The sequence below is a fragment of the Astyanax mexicanus genome, chromosome 2 (genome assembly GCF_023375975.1).
Source record: "Astyanax mexicanus isolate ESR-SI-001 chromosome 2, AstMex3_surface, whole genome shotgun sequence".
Taxonomy (NCBI): domain Eukaryota; kingdom Metazoa; phylum Chordata; class Actinopteri; order Characiformes; family Acestrorhamphidae; genus Astyanax; species Astyanax mexicanus.
The window spans coordinates 38,316,320-38,338,657 of record NC_064409.1 but is presented as its reverse complement, the minus strand read 5'-3'; the positions used below and the strand labels follow the sequence as shown (position 1 = coordinate 38,338,657).

The 22,338-nt window shown below is 38.7% G+C and overlaps 1 protein-coding gene across 3 annotated transcripts in view; it reads left to right on the top strand.

The window, feature by feature from the left end:
* The window catches only part of slc38a4 (solute carrier family 38 member 4), a 48,756-nt gene extending 37,934 nt beyond the window's left edge, over positions 1–10,822 (top strand). For all 3 annotated transcript variants that reach the window (XM_007237945.4, XM_022671404.2, XM_007237944.4), the window contains exons 14-16: positions 5,728–5,872; positions 5,967–6,064; positions 7,233–10,822. In XM_007237945.4, coding sequence (XP_007238007.3) covers positions 5,728–5,872; positions 5,967–6,064; positions 7,233–7,337 — 348 coding nt within the window. In that variant the 3' untranslated portion in view covers positions 7,338–10,822. The remainder of the gene's footprint in view (positions 1–5,727; positions 5,873–5,966; positions 6,065–7,232) is intronic.
* The last annotated feature ends 11,516 nt before the right edge of the window (positions 10,823–22,338 follow it).

Genomic DNA, 22,338 nt, shown 5'->3' with positions numbered 1-22,338 from the left:
ATCTGTGTCCTTAGCTCATTGTGTTAGACAGAGATAGCATTTGGACGCTGGCAGAGGGGTCTGTGGATATACGACAGAACAAGACATTTTGTGTTTCTGGCAGTCCTTGCCCTTCACATTTCTTAAAGGTCACAGCTCTTCACAGAAAGAGAGAGAGATTACATTTGCTTTGTCTCTGGGCTGCAGAGACCTTGGCTTAGCAACAGTGATACAACGCGATAAAGCATTTATCCTACCGGTCGGCACGGGTTCACTTACTTGGCTTTTTCCACTGTGATACGCATGTGACTGCAGGAATACGTTAATCTCATGACTTCGCTCTTACGACTACTTTAGCGAGACAGTCGGAGATTCTGACTGTGTTTTAAAAACCACAGACATCAGAAAACATCATACATGTTTAAGTCATCGAATGACGACTTCTGCTCAAGGACATATAAATAAATACTTATTTATATCTTTTGTTGTTTGACAACCAAAGCCTATTGTTATTGTTAGCTTCATATTATTTGGTTGGAAAGTATTGAAGTGTAGTGCAATCATTTTCTGTAGTAAATTGTGTTGTTTATTCCAAACTGCTGTATCTGTCATATTGTTTTTGTAATAACTTAACTGTGTAATTAAAACAACACACTTTAATTGAAGTCAAGTTTAAAGAAGATTTCTTTCTTCTTAAAGTTGTCCCGTAACAATATGTATCTTAAATTGATGTTTAGTGATAAAAGTGTATAGTTTAAATAGTCAGTTTCAGGTATTTATAACCATTTCATGCTGTAGTTTTCTGTGATGTAGCTTTTGCAGGGCGTCAACACCATGTAAACAATTTTGACTTAAATGCAAGTGCCTCTTAAGTGATTTTACACCAAAACACTTGAAAGTCATTTGTTTACATCCTACCTATTTAATTCTTAAAAAAAATAAAATGTCTATTGGTCAGTTCTGGACAAAACATAGATGGACACAGATATCTACCAATTATAGATGAGAGTAAGATGATTGACACATAAATCCAACAGTTAAACTTTTTTTTAGCTGTGCTGTAGTATTCCAAGGATAATATTAATAGAAGCATTGAGAAACACTGAATCTGACACTCTGATGTATTTGTCAATTCTAGAAGATTTATTTGTCCACTCACCAATGACTATTAACATCTGACTTTTAAGCTTCTCTTCTTTCAATGAGTGAGAAATAATTAATAGAAAATCTGGCAAGTCATCAGACTAATGGTTTAAACATATGTGAGGTACTTCCATTAGATCATGTGTTCTTTCTGTAGTATTACTGGATGGTGCCTGTGGAGGAAAGCAGAATGGGTCTCTATGAGGTCAGCAGTAAGAGACTCTGAAGTCCTGTCTTTAAGGTCATCACAGGGTCTGCCCACAGACCCTCATTGTCCACTGTGAGTTTGTCCAATTTAGGGCATGATGCAGTGCACTGCGGTCAGATAAGGACATCATTAGTTTGAACAGAATATGAACTCAATTTTTGATGGTATTTGAATCGTTAGCATTGCAACTGTAAGACATAGGAGCAGACGGATTTCTCTAATTAGCACAGTGCAAAAACTGTTCCAGGGACAGGATTAATAAGCACTTATTCCAGCAATGCAAAAGTGTGCAGCTGTAAAGTGAAGAATAAGACTTCGCGCATAGCTTGGGACTTGTCCCAGCATACAAAAAGATCAGGAACTCCTTTGTTGTGGATCGAGCTGTTCCTTGACTCTGGCTGCTCTCTGAGAGAGACTCTAGCATTAGCTTGAAATGAACAGTTGTGGAATTTGTGCCTGTTCAGTTGTGGACAGGATAATAACAGCAAGATGTAGGGACTTACAGACAGTTATAGTTTCCCCCGTAATGAGCTGCTTCTGTCTCATTTCTGCAGTTTGATTACTGTGTCTGCATGAGTTTTAACATGCTCGCACCACCGCCCCGGTGATTCACTGCAGTGGCCTGTAGCCACATGCTTCACCTCCCTGGCGACTGGTAGACAGAGAGGGCTGCTGGGTGAATATCACACATGCACCCTCTAAAGACTCCCCGCTGCTCACCAGCAGGCGCCGAATTCCATCAACCCAAAGTACTGGAGGTACCGAAATGTCACACTCATGTGCCAACCAGTAACAAGCCCTTTATGTAAGAGCCCGTGCAAAAGAGTGGGACAGTGGCATCACCCTGCTAAAAATACAACCCAGACACCTAGCTGAGAGAGAGAGAGTAGTAGTTAAACGCTTTACCAGATGTAGAGGGTAATGAATCAGTTATTCTATCTGTAAGTTAAGCTAAAAATAAACTTCTTCCCCAGCTCGTTTTTTATTCAGTTACAACATGTTCAGTTAAATTTTTTTTTCTCTTCTGGTTGTGCTTGTATTATTACATTTCTATATTTAATAATGTGATCGAGAGCAGACTCAGACTCACCTTATCTAATTTCTTTCTAGCAAAGTTGAGTAACTATTCAAATGTGAGTCAGTGTTGCAGATTAAATTGTAACTGTATGATTATTGGTCATATGTCCATTACATTTAACAAGGAAAATGTGACTAGTGATGGTGATGTTAAACATTGCTGATTAGGTCTGTACATCACTCATCAGTGAGATTCTATTCCACCAATCCGTGGTCTCTTACAACAGCATTTATTGAGCTCCTTTACTACCAATGTACAATGATCTCTTATACCACAATTCTGTGAAGCCTTAAACCACCCATTAGTGAACCCCAAGACCAATGAGTCCCTAGACCACTTATCAGTGAACCCCTACACCACCAATCAGTAAAAACATAGACCACCAATCAGTAAGCTTCAGTACCATCAGTCAGTAAGCTTACACTACCAATCAGAGAGCCTCTACACCACCAATCAGCAAGTCTCCACACCACCAATCAGTGAGCCCATGGATCCACCAATCAGTGAGGCCCTACCCCACAGATTAGTGAGCTCCTACACCACTCCACCAATTAGTGAGGTCCATACCACCAATCCTACACCACAAATCAGTAATACCAAAGACCACCAACCAGTATGCTTCAGTACAATCAGAACCAGTGAGCTCGCTTACCCCCATTTAGTGACCACTACCACAGTTATAAGTGAGTGAAATATCATTTGCAAAACATGGAACATATTTTTTGAACATTTATAACTATTTACAATCATCAGTTATTTGTTAAATATGTTTTTGATCACTTCAGACAATTTTGCACAGCATAAAATTAATTTCATCAATGAACGTTTTAGAACTATACAAATCTGATGCATACATTTTTCTCTTCCTGTGCTAGTGTAGCTACACAAAGCTGACCCTGGCAGTATTTTATACTTTACCTAATATTTCTCTAACAGTTGTGGGTCAACTGGCCTATGCTGTGTCCCACAATAATGAACTATAGTTCTGTCAGTGTATTCTCTACTGTCAACTGACACCAGACGTCAAAGACAGCGTGGGGGAAGGTGTACTGCGATCTGGCTGATGCAACTCTCCTAGGCTCTTTCACAAGCTTCACACACAGAAAGTTAATCCACAGGCCTAGGCCCCGCCCTGTGCCCATTCTTATGTGTGTGTGTGTGTGTGTGTGTGTGTGTGTGTGTGTGTGTGTGTGTGGCCTCATGGTGGCTTCACTTTACCTCACTGGGTGTTGAACTTTCACCCAGTGTGCTGGCGTTCCCAGGCCTTTACTCTGAGCGGATCAGCGCTGGTCCTGTGACCCGCTTTAGCTCATTAACTGATCTCTTTTAAACACCTGCTTTTACCGTGTTCTTACACAACCCTGTCCATTCAGCTATGTAGCCTGTGTGTGTGTGTGTGTGTGTGTGTGCGCGCGCAGGCATGCAAAAAATGAGAGGGATAATGCTGATGGAATTGTGTTTTAATATGTTAATGTTTCCATATTCATTTCATATAATTTGAGCATTCAACATTATGAATATACATAATTTTAAACAAAAGCTACGCTTTATAGTGTCTCAAGCATAAGCTTACATACACAGTATCTGCAATGCTTCAATGGCAAAAGTCATGGGATAGCAGGATATAAACTTATTATAAAGCTTTACCTCAGGGGATGGCTTAAGAACGCACACACCTGTAAAAGTTGTAAGGTGCTATCTAGTGACTGAACTAGAGGTTGAACACCGTCCAGTGTGTTTGTGGCAAGATCTGACCAAGTGGGGGCCAGATCAATGGAATATTTTAAAGTTTTGCTGGTATTTAGCATTACTAAGCCCACAGTGTCACGTGTGTACCGAAAATCCATAATAAAGAAAATTACCACCAACAGTGGGCAGCACAGTAGTTGGTAATGATCATGCCCAGTGGTATCTCACAGCCCAGTTCTTTTAGCTTCTTTAGCTTCTTAGCTTCCATGGAAAATTGATTCCTAATGAACATGTATGTCTTAATAGGTGGGACCAGATATCTGTACCTTGTAATTTCACACTGCTGAATTATTTTATTTCGAAGCTGTGTAGAGCACTGTAACCTATGCTGCTATTAAGATCCTTCCCGTTGCTTTTAATCTTCAAACCAAACCCTATGATAATTTATCACACCAAAGTACAGATCTTTCGGCTTGTGGTACAGGTTGAGCCACTAGACCTAAAAAAAACCTCATTAAACATCAGCATTATAAAACACACAGAGTGGAATGATAACATCAAAAATAATAGGTAATCTGGATTGGTTTAGTTTTATTTAATTTCTTTTTCAATCACATGCACTGAAAATGAAATGAATGTTTCCCCTGATATTGAACGAGAATATTTAAAATAATGTGCAGCATAGATCTGTATTTGATGCAGTAATAGATAGTGAGCATTATTTGGTCTTTTCACAGGTGTGTGTGTGTGTGTGTGTGTGTGTACAGTGGCGATGTGTAAATGTCAGGTCAGGGAGTTCTTCGGGATAACAGATGCAAATACGAACCTCATTCGGGTTATGATTTAGCAGCTGCTACAACAAAGCAGAACATCATCACCCTATTAAAAAATAAATAATCAATTTAATGAAAACACTGTATATATTGCTTTCATATCCTCTCACATTATCCACGCAGAACCCTTTATTGGACAAAAATCCATGTTCAGTTTTCATTAATGAAAACTGTTTGTTTTTCATTTACTTTCATTTTGCCATAAAACCACAATATCCTGTGTTCTTACTGAGATAAATACTGGTCCACGCTGGTCTTACAAGAAATGTAGACTAATATGGGGAGAGTCAGACAGTGGCACAAAGATCGGTCATGCTGTTATGCTGCATTTAAGTTATATATTATGTTTCTGTTAGAACTGTATTAAAATATGGTACATTGTGTGTGTGTTCATATTAGAAAAAACATGAAATACAAATACTGAATACCTAAGAGCTTTTTTCACAGGGTTTCATTTAATTAGCACTTTTTTCTCCATAAAATATATTACATAGCCTTAATGTGTATTTGTCTTGTTTCTCAAGGAAAAGCCATTACAAAATTACTATTTAAATATTTAATGTTATTAATATGCCCTCCCTGCTCTGTGTACAGTAGCAACAGCGCTGGTATGCACTGAGGCCTAATGGAAGAGAGGGGAGGGGGGGTGTGGGCCTCCTGCCACTGCTTAAAAACCCTAACATTAGAGGAAACATTCTTTTTTGCCATTTTTGTCCATTTTTGCAATTTGGTTGGCAAATTTTTGTTTCATCCCGAGCACTTTGCTAAGTATTCTTTTCTCTGTCCGTGTTTTATAGATTCGCTCGTCCATCGTCACGCTGCTGTTTGCTGGCCGAGAGTTCAGCTGGATCAGACACATCCTGATCGCCTTCGGCATCTTAATATTCAACAATTTACTCGTCATCTTTGTCCCAACCATCAGAGACATCTTTGGCTTCATAGGTAAGTGATGCTGATCTGTGTTCTGCTGCTGTAAGGATGCAAAGGTCTGAGCGAACTTTCCTGACATGTTATCTCACCTCTGTCTCTGTCTCAGGCTCATCTGCTGCCACCATGCTGATCTTCATCCTACCTGCTGCCTTCTACCTGCGGCTGGTCAAGAGCATACCGTTCAAATCCACCCAGAAGATATCAGTAAGTGTGCCCCAATAATAAAATGTGTGTGTTGTGATTAGTCCAAATGTCTGTACCTGTATTCAGATTTGAACCAAAAGTTCAAGGCCTGAATCTAATTTACATTTAACAGATGCTGTAGGTGGAATTTAATATTTAATAACATCTTTTGTATGAAGTTAGTTTGTATATTTGAATTAACATTTCTAGATCTTTTCCTAATCTGGTAGTCCATAAGTTCCATGATCAGCTCTGTAGTTATATTTCCTTATGTTTATTAGGAGATCAGATCAGGCAGAATAAAGCAAAACAATCAGGAAATACATTTTCAGTAAATTAGTCAGAATTAGCCACAGATACACGTGAGTAAAGAGACTTTATGGTGAAACTTTGTAAGACAGACTGCATTAGTAAGTGCTTGATTTTAACTTTCACCTGTGGCTGAATAATACTGAATTCAACACCTGAATTCAGTGTTTAGTGCATATTGTCGCAGTACAATGAAAAACAAGTATCTCCAAAACAGATTGGTTTATTTAATGTTATGTCTAAAACTCAACCATGATTAATTACAAGAATTTGTGGATTTTGAACTGTGCAAACTATTTCCTTCAGTACAATAGCAAAGACACACTCACACACATTGCCCTAAATCAAACTACAAAATGCGAGGTTGACGGCTCGCCTATAGGTCGCTAAAATAGGGCACACAAAATAATTTGTGTGTTTAAGTTTATGTAGTAAATTAAAATTCGATACGTATGTTTTCATTGGACAACAACAATATTTTAGAGCAGTTTACACTATAGAGTCATTGTGCAGCAACAGGAAAATTCCATAGCCTGCCTGTGTGTGTTTGGGAGGACATCAATACAGACACAATCAATACAAAAGCCAAGTCTGGTCCTTTACTATATTATTCCTCAGTGTATATTGTGTTTAAAAAGAATAGTATTTACTTAATAGTATATTACTTTTGTACTTCACTATTGTAAGTCGCTTTGGACAAAAGTTTTACAGATTGTCCAAAGCCTTTAGGAGTCATGGAAGCACTTATTATTATATAATTTCTTTAAATATGGAAAATAAGGACAGCACACCATTTTTTATCATACTCATAGTTGTGCATTACCAGTTTCACCACGACTTTGGATTTGTCACTCATGTAAAACTTCTCTTTAATCCACAGGCTCTCGTCTTCCTGGTGGTGGGCATCATCTTCATGATTGGCAGCCTGTCCCTCATCATCCTCGACTGGATCCACAACCCCTCTGGGTCTGGAGGCGGCCACTAAACAGCAGGCGGCCCACCCCAACCTCCCCAAAGACACACAGACTAGTGTTACTATGAGCCATGTGACCGTCCGTCACAGCGTACACCCTTCACACACAGTATTACAAGCGGATGTTCAGCCGTCTCTCTTTCTCTCTCTGTGTCCTCTGTGTCATCATCATCCTCGTCATCACCACCACCACCACCGCACATCCTCTGAGCGTGTGTTCTGTAGTTGTTTTGTAATGTTATGTACTGAGAAAGCTGAACCGTAGTGAATGTAGTTGTGAAACTCTGGCTGTGACACGGGGAGGCCGAACTGCTCGCGCTCCATGCGTCGCTCCACCAATGGCCTCTGTGTCAACAGCCTGGCTTCAAGTGATGTCCCCGAGAGCTCCTCGGAGAGAGAAAGAGAGAGAGAGAAAGGGAGATGAACAGATGACGAGACTGACCTAACTGCCTCAGACAGACGATGTGTCTCTGAGAAAAAGAAGGCCACCTCGATGCTTCAGGAGGTTGTGGGGATTTGGTCTATGTACAAAAAGCACTTCTAGATTTTTAATGTATGTTCACGCACTGGCGCATCCATACAAACATGCAAACTAACTAGGTTTTGTTTCACTGGCATCAGTCGTTTCTTGTCTTCCCAGGAGAGCGTTTTTTAATTCAGTTAAATTGTCAAATCCATGGCATTTTATTTCGTTATTGAACTGTAGCTAGAACAAATGGCATCGGTTTTATTCTAAGGGTTTTGACATCGTGAAATCTTTGCTTTGTGAAGGAAATGGTCCAATATTTAGATTATTTCACTCAAAAACAAAAGAATCATCTCAAATCATCACTGAAAAACTTGATACAAGAGTCGTGTCCATAGCTCTGTTGCATTATTTACATGCTGGTGTTGTGTAGCTGCTGAGCTTGGACTCAAAGCAAACTGTTTATTGTGTGTTGTCATTTGCTTGCATTGCGTTTACTCGTCAAGTCACAAGCTGACAAACTCAATGCAAGGTAGTGTGAAGATATGAAAGAATTTCACCTGTCAGTGCAGAGTGTGACCGCTAAATATCCAGCTCCGTTCTGACTCTGGTGCTGTCATTCTGACCCCGGGAGAGAGAGAGAGAGAGAGAGAGAGGAACGAGAACGAGACAGCTGGTGCTGATCGTATCAGTTTTAGGTGAAATCTGAGCACTCGGAACCAGAAGAGCCTCACAGCATTCGTCATTAGGCACAGAAGGTCATGTAGCAGTGGAGCTCTACTGAACTGTGCTCAAAGCCTTTTACTGTTCTTCAGAGTGTTCTATCGTACTGTACAGTTGTTGGAATGACGGAATGATTTACTGCCCACGAAGTAGCTCGTTTAGTGATGTTCCATCAGTCAGTGTAGCTAATCTCGCCCAGGCCACGTTCTACATTCAGTTTAGCTGAAATAACAATGATAGTTAATAATTTCTGTTGAGTAGTTTGCCCTTTTTGCATGGCATGATGATAATGCTGAAACGTAGAAGAGTTGTCTTTCTGTTTTCTCCTTTTACTTTGTTTTCTTTTTGTTCGCGACTAGCTGTATCGCTCTGCCAGTTGATTCCTTTGACTCCTTTGCCCTGTGTTGGAGAGCAGTTGTCTACTTGTTTGGGTGCAGAGACCATCATGCCATAAGCATAGCTGTTGAAGCCAAACACTGCAGGTTTCACTCTTGAGCGCGTTTCGTTCCGATCCAGCCAAAGTGGACAATATTTATAGATCCTTTGTTGGTCTACGTGGACATAAACAAATGAATATTTCAAATGAAATGGTATATTTTGTGCATGTCTTGGATCACAAACATGGTCAATTTTTGGACAATTGTATATTCTTTGTAAATAATCTGCTATAAGGTACACTTAGTTAAAGGGTGGGATGGGATAGGATCTCAAAAGTTTACCAATACAGTTTTTAGTATTATGTATTTTAGATCATGGTGTTTGTTAATGTCATCTAACTTACTTCCTCCCCTTCTTCCCTTTATTTCTTCCTCCCTTTATTTTTTTCTTTCTTTCTTCCTTCCTTTTTTGAGCTTGCTTTGTAAATTTGTGAAAAACATTTTTGTATTTCTATTGTTACTTGACCTCCTCGGCTATTTTTATGAATGAAAAACTGAAGTGTTTTTTATGTTACTTGAGTACTTGTCAGCTGATGATGGTACATATCAGTCACAGAAGCGTAGACGTCTGTATGGCACAATGCCGTTTTATGTGCATGTTTTAAAGGAATCATCCAGCATTTAGTTTTTTTGTAAATGATTTTTGTGTAGTTTTTAAAGAACATCATGTTTCTGAAGTTAAGAAGGCACAGAAATGGCTCTCTGTAGTCTTCCGAAGCGCAAAAAATAATAATCACCCTTCACTCCCACAAAAGTTTTACAACCATTTCATGAACCCCTGTGGTTGATCCCTATGGGGCTTAATAAAACATAATATAACAAATGGGAAATAATTTCCAATAGTTCTTACACAAAGATTAATAACTGAATTATGAATATAGGGTTGAAGGGTTTACCCTCTTGTGCTGTGACCTCTGATGCTATAATTCTATTTCTTCCAGTAGTTCTGTGACTTCTGTTCACTCGAAGAACTGAAGTTGTTATTTAGTGAAAACATGCAAAAAATGCAAACTGCCTAGCACTTTGATTGAAATAATGCAAAGAAAATAGTGAATTTAGATGATTAAACCTTTCTACATCAGTCCAAACCTGAAACACCACTACAGATCAGCTTCTGGCTTCTGTCCAATTAAACAGTGCAAATAAAACATCACTGAGTGAAATAATCCACAATTTGGTTATGTTACATTTCTGATGTAATTCTTACTTCATAACCATTTATTTCATTGTGTTGGAGAATATACAAAATATACAGTTTGTTTTACCACTGGAAGCCTGTGAGACATTTTGTGCCAACATTTAATAAAGCCGCCAAAATCATTTAAAATGTAAGAAAAATGCTGGACTGCTGCTTTAAACTCAGAATCCAGGTGTTTTGTCTTGGCCGTCTGTTTGAAGTCAGACATGTTTTGCACACCTGTGAGCTCAGTGTCTTATATCAATGTCATGCTGGATGGGCTTCGGCTCTGTGCCTTGACTTTCCCTCAGGTATTTAATAAACGGAGTCCAGCTGAATTTGTAGAGGGTCACGACGGTGTTCCCCATACCTCATTCACATTCTCAGAATTATTTATTACTGTACGTTACTAACTTCTGCTTAACTTTTAAAGCTCTAATAATGACACAGAAACTCAAAGCCGTCAGACCCTCTGCAGATGAAGCTCGAATCGTCTCCAAACGTTCTACCTGAGTGCCATCAAACCCACAAGAAGCGCTGGCACACTGTTAGCCAACCAGCGACAACCAGTGTCTTCCTCCTGTGGATCAACTAAGCGTGATTTGTATATTTGCCAGGTTAAAAGGGGTTTTTTGTATCAGTGAAGCTGTTTCAATATTATGTAACGTAAAAATAAAACTGATGAGAAACAAAATGTTGTCTTTGCGCTGACCTGGTGTTCTTCCTCATTATAAAGACAGAATCTATCCTCTGAAAGATATTACAGTAATTGCTTAACATAATATTAAATGAAATGTGGGGGTTCTTTCTTTCACTTCTTTTTTCTCTCTACTGCCGTTATCAAACAAACTTCATCAATGTTTTAGCCATTGCGCAATGACCAATCAGTGTTGTTCCAGTACACATTTAATATAAACTAGTTCAAAGTTTACAGTTCCAAAAATTAACTAGTTTTTTTTTCCCTTAATAAACAGGCTGGTATTCTTTTGTTTAATAAAACCCCTTTCTACCCATTCATCACCAGCCCAAAATCATTGTTACTCCTATAATAAATATATTGTCATATTCCACACTGATTTTTTATACTGAATCGTAAACTCATTTCCTCAACACAGAACATTATCAAATGTTTCAGAACTGCAGACTATTTTAAAAGCTTTTAAACTCCAGTTATGAACCTTTTAAACTCTGCTTTAATTGTAACTCCGGCATCAGCTCTCCAACCATCACAGTAGCAGTGATGCTTGCAAATTTACTGACTAAAACCTGTTTATTGTAAAAAAATCTGAAACATATATGTACATTTTCTTTGCTTTTTTTAAGCAAAATACACCCTTCTACGTTTCAAAATTAATATTAAAGAATATTCTGGCCAAGGGGGTTAGTTACTATTTAGAATGTGTTTATGCACAAAACTGTGACAAATGCATTCATTATGATGCTTTCATACACAGAGAGTTTAAATAACATTAAATACAATTTCATTGTATATTGCTATTGTGTAAATGCCTTATTATGCCGTTGTTTTACCATTGGCATGCATTAGTGGCATGAAATAGTTCTAAAATGACAATAATATTGTTTATTGCTTCATTTATCAAAACAATGTATTGCAACATGCTTAAGTTTAGTATACTTCTTATTTTAAAACACCTAATTTTCATATTTTTACGGGCCTGACATTTTACAGTATAGTTTCTACTTTTCTACATTTTTGATTGAACATTTGTGAACCCTTCAAAATGTTCTATATTTCTAAATAAATTTGACCAAAACCTTTATCAGATTCTCACACAAGTCCTAAAACTGAATAAGGAGAACCAATTTAAGCAAGTGAGATATTTTTTTTTTTATATTACATATATATTTAGGCTTAGACTTACTTTAGCTGGCTTAAACTAAAAACCCTGTTTGTGAAATTCACCTGGAAATCCCCTGGTACAGGGGCACCCAAGCGTTTAACGCTGTATAAATCTGTATAAAAGAATGTATGTTATCTGTTTTTGTACACTCTACACAATTCTAGTACTATAATAGGCTAGTTAAGGAAGGCACTTGCAGAACAATTATGAGAAGAATGATTTTACTGTGAGCTAAAACTGGCACACGTTTCCCCACCACATCTAGAGGTTCTTATGGCAGCACACTCTGAACCACAAGAGCCCCCCGTGCAGCTACTGTCGCGAAATGGGTTACCTGATACCACAGTGGCTTACCTTGAACCACCGCTGATGGAATACGACTTGTTCAGAATAATACAGATTATCTCATACACACAGTACCAGTCAAAAGTTTGGACAAAACTTATAATTCAATGTTTTTATTTTTTCCTACATTGTAAATTAATACTGAAGTTATCCAGACTATGAAGGATTTTTGTAGTAACTTAAAAGTAATAAATAAAGCAAGATACTTTAAGTGGGCTCTTATCTGGGGTGCTGTTAACTTGTGGTTTCTGATGAACTTATCCTGAGCAACAGAGGTAACTCTTGGTCTTCCCTTTCTAGGGTGGTTCTGATGAGAGCCAGTTTCATCATACATTTTAGATGGTCCTTGCGACTGCACTTGAGGAAAATTTCAAAGAAACTTTTCGGATTGATTGACTTTCATTTCCTATGTTTTTTTTTTCTTTACCTAGTTGAGTAGTTCTTGTCCTAATATGGATTATAACATTAATTAAATAGAGCTATTTACTGTGTACCAACTCTACCTCTTTACAACTTGACAACTGATGCTCTCAAACACATGATCAAGTTCAGCACAGCTGTTAACTGAATTTCTTGAAATAATTTATTACATCTTTTCATGGGAAAATGCTTTAAAAATGACACCTAGATATAACTTCACACCTGGAACATTGAGCCACGTGACACCAGGGAGGAACGACGACAGAATTGGGCACAATTTGGTACTCACTTGTGTTGCCAGCTATTCAGACATTAATAGCTGTGTGTTAAGTTATTTTAGAATTTTAGAAGACAATAAATCTACTTTAGATATAACACACAAAACATATTTTTATAAAGGATTATCTTAATGTTAATAATCTTTTAACTGTGCAACACTTTCAGGTTTTTTTTATGTATCTCAGAACTCATACACAAGAGAGTATATATCCAAATTCTGGTGGACACTCATACTAATAAATGCATACTTGCATACTTCATACTAATGCACTCTCACTGTCACACACTGTCACAAAAAGACCACAACAAACGAAATGCGTGGTAGAAGAGTTATATGAATATATTTGACTGAAAATTTCATCAGATTCTAAAAGTCCTAAAAGTGGATAAGGAGGAACAATTTAAACAAATGAGACAAAAATATTAGATTTGTTTATTAAGTGAAATCTAACGTTACATATATTTAGGTTTCTTCAGCTGGCTAAACTGAAAACCCTGCTTTGTGAAATTACACCTACACACATGTGTACAGAGGTACCCAAGCGTTTGATGTTAAACGCTATATAAATCTGTATAAAAGAATGTATGTTATCTGTTTCCGTACACTCTACACAATTCTGGTACTAAAACAGGCTAGTAAATAAATAGGCTAGTCAATTAGCTTAGCGAGCTAAAACTAGCACAGGTTTACTAACCACATCTAGAGGTTCTCTTGAACCACAAGAGCCCCCCACGCAGCTTCTGTCACAAAATGGGTTACCTGAAACCACAGTGGCTTACCTTGAACCACCGAATTGTTTAGAATAATACAGATTATCTCATACACACAGTACCAGTCAAAACTTTGCACAAACCTTCTAATTCAATGTTTTTATTTTTTCCTACACTGTAAATTAATACTGAGGTCATCCAGACTATGAAGGTGCATCCTGGGAAGTGCTTAATGAGTGCACTAGAGTCTGTGACAGGCAGACAGACAACGACAGGACTGACACACACATAGTTTAACTATATTCCTTTGACTATAATCTGTCTGTCTGTCTGTCTGTCTGTCTGTCTGTCTATCTGCCCGTCATCTAGCCAATGCGCTGTGACTGCAGTAAAAAACCCAGTTTCTGATGAGTTATCATCATCAGTTCAGGATGATGTGTGGGCTGGATGAAAGTGCAAGTGTGGGTCAGAACTGGGTCATGACCAGTTGCTTACCAAAGTGCTGTATGATCTACAGGAAACGCTTCTGTGCTCTACTTAGAACGGTTGTTTATGTTTGGCTCATAAAACAGGGTTTAAAAATCTTAACTGATGTTGAAAACGTGAGAGACCCCGCAAAAAAAAGACCCCTTTTCTCAGACATGTGCCCTGTTTACGATTCATGATCGAGATGGAGAGACTGCTCTATGAGAAGATCTGAGAATTATAGACACCATAGACAGAATTATTTGTGAAGATCATTGTTTACGATCACCTGAAATCAGGAGACTTCTCAGTAAGAGAATCAGTATTTACTATCCACTGTTTACATATCTACAAGTTTGCACTGCTAAATTTGAATTATTATATAACTGTGTAGTTGCACTGTGCTATCAATCTAAGAGCACTTGGCCTGATTATCTTCAAATGTATATTGAAAAAAAATGCAATTATCTATCCTATATATTCCAAATTCCTACCCAAGGACAGAATCCTGGTAATCCCTGCCCCCCTTGTAACAAGCAATATAACTCTTCTTCAAGTAAAAACACTCATCACCTGAAAAGCAGTTTTACCCAGAAGGAATCCACAGACAAGAATGAGACATGGTAAATAAGTCTGATAATGTGAGATATTGAAAATGATTCAAGTTTTTCACCTTCACGCACATGTAATGTGAACAAGGACAAGTTTTAATCACTGAATCTGACTGACGCCTGATATTTAGTTGGTATTATCATTTGCAAGTAAAGTGCATGTATGTCTTTGTGAACAGTCCAAAAGCAATTGATGAAGCACTTCAAGAGGGGTTGCATCATAGGGCCTGGGAAGTAGGATAGTCTTAAGGACGTATTGCGTCATACCAGTTGTGCACAGTTTTACTGTATTACCATTTGTATCTTTTTGGTGACATTGGATAAAACATGTACACAAAACATGACATGACATGAAGAATTTGGGAGACCTACAACTACAATGGAGAGGGAGAACCGGCCAATCGTTCTACATGCTCCCCGTGAATCATCCTGTTAGTGCCAGCACTATTGGCAGATGGCTGCATGACGCTCGACTACAGGTGTGCAGACTATTACAGGTTCTACCCATAACATCATGTTGGCATCACCAAAGACTGCAATGGTGTCATTTCAAAACTATCACAAAGTGACTCAGAATGACAGCATCCAGAGTTCTTTTTTGCCTTGGTGGAGACAACCAACGATCCCATGTGTGGGGGTACTTTGGTCACAGCAAGATGAATGGTTTGCTGTCATGAGTCACTTGTCCAGACAACATGGTGTCTGGAGTGCAATTTCGTATGCTGCCAAATCATATTTTGTCTTTATTACAGGGACTTTGCCCAGGCCGCCACTTTGACAGCTCAACATTATGTTAGTAAGGTCCTGCACTATTGACTCTACCTTTTCTTAACTCAACCCCAGTGCACCACTTTAAAAAACAATGTCTGTCCCTATACTGCTGAAAAAGGATACCCTACTGTGTTTGTATGTGTGTAAGTACTTGTGTCCATGTGCATTAATCTGTATGCCCAGATTTGGATTGGCACTCTCTCCTGGGTCAAGACTTCAGTGCCCAATGCAGTCCACTAGATGGAGAGTAATTTCTGGTATGAGTACACTGTGTGCGATTGGAGGCCATTTCTCACTGGTGTGTGTTTGTGTGTGTGGATAAGTGCTTAGGGTAAATGACTGTGTGTACAACATGTTTGTTAGGCATCCTTGGAAGTGTAGAGAGGTGCTAAATAAGTGTAACTCCATTCATTGAGCCCATCGCAAAATCGTCAAGAACTGCATGAGAATATTCTAATTGCATGAGACGGATTATCACAGGACACCATAAGGAACCTCTACAACTCTGTACTGAGACCTCTGACATGTTTAGCTACACATATTACAAACCACCTCTGTATATGTAGCTCAGTAAATACTTCCCATATCTATCTAATTTCTTGTTCCTAGTATGGCTGGTATGGTGCAGTGGATAACACCACTGAGCCAGTGAGCTACCATGTTGGAGACTGGGGTTCAATTCCAGGTCTCGGTAACTATGCTGTTCTACACCAATAAGAGTCCTTGGGCAAGACTCCTAAAACTACACTGTCCCTCCTCTGTAATACAGACATTCCAAGTTGCAAAAATTAATTTCAGGTAGGTACGTCCCGACCTGGACTTGGACCTCCTCCCTCAATCCCCTGCCCAAAAAATCCTTGCACACACACCACCAAAGGATACAGCGGGCAAGACTTTCATAGTTTTTTACTTTTGCCAGACATGGATATACTTTAGGGTAGTGCGCGGGTGAAATGAGTTTTGACAGGAGCCATGATGCTCCTGAACGCATCCTGTCCAGAACGGAAAAAAAACACTGCCCGCCCACACTAAAAACTTCATGAAGAGAGGGTTCTGATTGGCCTGTTCTCTGCAAAGAGTCTGTGAGTCAGCCAATCAGAACCCTCTCTTCATGAATATGCACAAAAAGAGAGCACATTTATCTCCCTTTCCCTTTCTTTCACAGACACAATTGGGGAAAAAAAAGTCTGTGTCGCCTGTTTGCACATTTGAGTTCACTCTTGCGCCACTTGTTCTAAACTCTACGAGGAAGTCTGCTAATAGGAATAACTTTGAAGGCACTCTGAATAAGATTGTCAGCTAAATGGAGTAAATGTTAATGGAAATGGAAATAGCCATAGCTAGTAATTTTTTTTACTATGTCCCAGCGCCTCTAAAATAAAAGCAAAAAGTTGTTGTCGCTGATAATCTTCTTGGGAACTCACCTCATTTTCATTTACAGTCAGAGATTTCTAAAGTACTAGAGACCCAGACTTGAGTAAAAGTCGTGAGGGCTTTGGTGGGGCTGAGTTTGTTGGGTGTACCCCTAAATCTCAGATCATAGAAATGCCTTACTTCCGAGTAGCACTGCAATCCAACAGTTCCTTCTAGGTGCACCTTTGGTCCTCTCTACGTTTCTCTTTAGTGGAAGGCCAGTTCAAACCAGTTCACAGAGGCTTCAGCCAGTTAGTGTGTGTGTGATGTAAGGCGTCAGACTGGCGTACCAGTCCAGCTAAATGAATGGTAGTACAAGAGCAGTGGTCATAACTCTCCAGCCAGAGATCAGGTGAGGGCAGCTGTGAAATCCTCTCTCTCACACACACACTCATACACACACACACAAACCCACACACACCTTTAGCCTGCAGCAGAATACCTCACCCGCCTGCCATGCTGCCTGATCTCCTCACACACTGGTGATCTGCTCTCTATGACCTCCTGTCCACACACGTTCCACTGCCAACCATACACACTCACTCTCATACACAAGCACACATACACATCACTGCTGGTGTGTATACACTGCTGTATACACATGAACACATGCTAGTGTGTGTGTGTGTGTGTGTATATGCGTGTGGCCTCAGTCACACTCCCCGTCATGACGTGTGTGTACATAAACAGCTGGTTACATAAAGCCAGCATGCAGGCACCCCGAGATGATCCTCTTCCGCTGCCCTGCTTTCACTGTACATCTGCTGTACACAATAATCTCCTGCTCTTATTAAACCTAAATACTGTATACGGAGATCATCATGCTGTAACTTCACAGGGAATACGTGTTTAAACTTAACTTAAGCTTCACTTACATCATGTAACAAGAGTGTATTCCAAAGCAATTTTGAAATGTCGGTGTGTATGTCTATAATTAATGTTGATTTGTCCATTTATCATGAAAGTTTCACAGAGGTCTTTAAAGATCTAATCATTTCTGAAAAACTAAAAAGATTTATTGTGTAATTTGTTTTAAGCTTTTGTTTTATTTTTATTTTTTTAATTTTAGTTTAGAATTTTTTAGAGTTTTAGAATTTTAGTAGAATTTACCATATGAAACATGGCAAAAAAACAAAAAAATATTTTTTTTTTTTTGTTAGTTTTGGGTGGAGGGTCTAGACATGTCACTACCTGTGAATTTAAGCTTTAGTCTTATCATGATTCAGTCAGTTTTGAGGAATGAAAACAGTTCTGCACTACACCTTTTACCTGGAATATTTAGTAAAAAACTTGCACTTTTGTGCAACAGCATTAGCTTAATGCTAACATACTATTAAAAGCTGCACTGATACAAAAGCTGAAATTAGCCTTATTTTTTTAAGTGGCTTATCTCTATAGTCAGTGATGGTATGGTTACTTTGAAAAAAGTAATATGATTAAAAAGTAACAATGGATTACTTGATTTTAAAAGTTACTTTTAAGCTAATTTTAAGTTACTGCCGTACAGCATTTTCCAAAACTCACTTTACTCTAATTTGCTTCTGTAAGTGTGCCACTACGACTCCAAATGTTTCTTTAAACTTGATGTTGTGTTTTTGAAGCTAGGTAGCGCTTTTCTTCTCGAACACAGAGTGAGGGTGGGGGGTGGGTCCGGGTGAGAGAGCATGGCTCGCTGTGTGAGTGTGTGTGTGAGGTGGAGAGAGAGAGGGGGCTCACTGTGTATGTGTGTGTGTGTTCAGCCTGAGTGCTAGTTTTAGCCTGTTAGCTTGTTAGCTCGCTAGCCTGTTGTTATTTTGGCATGGTTTCCCAAAGTTCCAGCAATAAAGTAATAAAGCGACGACTGTGAATGTTTTTGTCGTCCACCTATTTAACCCTTGTGTGGTGTTCGGGTCTGTGGGACCCGTTTTTTTTATCAAATGATACTAAAAAAATATTTTTTCTAACTCAAACTCATTGGCATTGGCTCATTTTTTGTGAAAAACATAAATCAAAAACATTTTCCATAAACACACACTGTTCACCCCCCCCCCCAACCATTTATATTACATACAGTATGTTTGGCCAAGGGCTAATAAACATTGCTTCATTTGTAAATTTGAAACTAAACAAATTTTGTACTCATATCTTGAGTTTAATTCATTTTCCTTTACATTTTATTAAAAAAATAATAAAAAAAGAGTGGCACTTTTTGAAAGAAATGTAACATAAGAAAGGTAAAGGGCAAATATTAACCATGTAAGCTGTTTATATTGCTTGCAATTTGGTTAAAGCAAGCATGTGTAAAGCATTTTGATGTAAAATTGCTTAATTTTGCTGAATTAAATACAAATAACAAAGTAAACGAGTAACAAAAATATGAACACCACAGAAGGGTTAATGCTACAATCTTTTTTTAAAATAAAGAAAATCCATGTCATTAAAGAGTTAATTTTCCTAACATTTTTTTTTTTACTTTCTATCTTGTTCAAGTGCTAAAAACTGCAGGGTCAGGTTGAGTTGGTCAAGCTGGTTAAGCTGGTTGAGCAGCTTAGCTCTTGATCAGCATTGTTTTATTTTTTTGAGTTTGATGGTTTTAGCTGGTCTACAAGCACTATCAACTTGTCAAACTAAAGAACCAGTTTGACCAAGCTTGACCATGTTGGCTGACCCGTGTGAACAGCACAATTTAGCTGTTCAACCAACAAGACCATGCACAACCAAAATCAACTGCAGCATCCACTACGCTGGTGAGGAAATGCTTAACCAGCTAGCATACTGTACTTTTGTTGGGATGGCCAACTTAAAAACCACCTTGACCATCAAAGACCAACATAGACCATCTGAAACTTAAGATGCCAGCAGAAGATACCAAACGTTCTCTACAGCATCATGCTGTTGGAGTTGTACATATAGGAGATGTTTACAGATGTGTTTTAAGATTCCTGTAAGAGATTTTTGTGAGTTTGTTATGGTTCATGTAGTATAAAATGACTGGCATTTCAGGTTATAGGTAACTCCCTAAAACCCTCTATACATTTCAGTGGACAGAAAAGAAAAGTAAAACTAGGTCTTGAAACAGCAACAGTCCTTGCAACAGCGATGCATAGATGAGAATCCAGTTATCTTGAATCTTGCCTGTTCATTGTCACACTTTAAAAAAATGCATGCAAAGTTCAAGTGAATTAGTTTTTCCTCAAGTGGTTATTTATAGTATTGTGCGTGTTCAGTTTACATAATTTTCCAGTAAGTTCACTTAATAGGCCTTAATATTTCAACTTATCATAGAAACAATACATTTTTTAAAATATTTTAAAACATCGCTGATTGAATCCCCAATTACGGTGCATGCCATCAGCAGCCGGAGTCAGAGAGAGCATAATTGGCCTTGCTCGCTCTGGGCGGGTAGATGGCGCTTCCTTTCCACACATTCCTAGTGCGATGTCAGTCAGCACAGGCATCTGTTAGCTGATGTATCAGAGCTGGGTGTCTGAGCTTTCCTCTGAGCACACCGGTTACCTGGTGAAGCTACATCCAACATACAATCCGACACCAGTAAAAAAAAAACTTGACACATACATAGCTTGCTAAAAGTTGGTTGGAAATGTTCTGGTTGATTTTTTTTTTACTTTTTTGAGTTGTTCTGGTCAGTAAGTTTACTGCTGTTTAAGCTGACTAAACATTAAATATCACTTTTATAGAGCAATGGACCCTTTTTAATTAAATGATTAGCTTTATACAAGTACCTTGGACTAGTGGTGTGTTCTAAGAACATACTGGCACATGCTGTAATGTCAAAAAAAGAGTACCTAGCAGTGTATCACTGACGCCACAACAAACGAGAAAGCACAGTTTTAGTATGAGGAAATAGGGGCACAGTGACATACCTGGAAGAACAGTGTGTTCAAGTGAGTGAAGAAGTGTTAGCGATATGTCTGTGTGTGTGTGTGTGTGTGTGAAAGAGAGTGAGAGAAAGAGGGATACCCATCAAAATTAAATAAAAATAGTAACTCCAGATATTTTATTGAGAATATATTGAGTCACCTATAGGCCTGAAGCAGCAGGGGTTTCAAACCTTATCTGCAAAGGGTTGGTGAGGCTGCAGGTTTTACTCCTGAACCACCAGAACAGCCAGCAGCAAACCTGATTCTAAATATATCTGCAATATATCGTTACATTGTTCAGACTTCAAACAACTAATCACATTTTCGTCTGCTTTCCTGGAATTAAAAGCTGCAGAAACACCGGCCCTTTGCAGATAAGGTTTGACACCCCTGTCCTAGAGTTTGGTGGTGACTTGGTGGTTATCACGTTTGCCTCTCAGCACTGGGGTTTCGGGTTCAAGTCCCTATCTGTGTGGATTTTCCATGTAATCTACTTGCATATTGGCTAATCTAAGGGCATTTTCACACCTGTAGTGCGTTTCTATGGTTTAAAATTAAAATGCACCACAACAAGCCACTCAGCTACTTTGTCTTCTATGGTTGGTCAGAGCTGACTGGCACGGGAGCAAAAAAGTTAATTTAGTGAAAGAGGTCAAGTGTTCCAGGCCAGCAAACTGCATCAACAATGAACGTGGACGCCGCAGGTTCAACTACAATCTTTTTAATGCGATATGCAGTGCAGATGTCCCTGTAGTAAGTGGCGCTCTGCAGCGAGAGTGACGATCACTACATATGCCACAATCAGCAGCTGAGCTAGGATTATTTAGTAACTGTAGTAATACTGTGGTAATAAATCAGGTTAAACTGCATCTGAATAGCTTGAACCTGAGCAGTATATTTTCTAGTTGGGTCAGACTAAGGTCAGATCATGTTGTCATTACAAATAAACTGCGGAGCGTATTGGAACTGGGCCAAGACCACATCCTCAAATCAGAGTGCAATTACTGATTTCACACTCGCCCAAAAGAACAACACTATGAGCACAAACAAACCACTTTAGTCCACGAGTCCACTTTAACTGGACCTAATAGTGCTGGTGTGTATAACACCTAAAAAGCCCTGTTATCTGTGAATAAATTAATACTGCTCTAAAAATAAAAGAGGCAACAAAATATCACTCAAACAATGCAACAGAAAAAGCCTGTGGTGTCCTAAAGACAAGGCCGGCTATATTGCATCCAAGACAATATATAAGTCATGGCGACTCAAAACAGATGGATTTCAAATGAGTGAAAATCAAAGCAAGGTCCATATAAGAGTAAGAGAGAAAGACATAGAGAGAGAGAGAGAGAGAGAGAGAGAGAGAGAGAGATCAAAATAAGAAAAAACATACATGGCCTCAGCACACTTCCCACCATGACATGTTTGCACATACACAGCTGGTTATATAAAGCTTGTATGCAGGCACCCCAG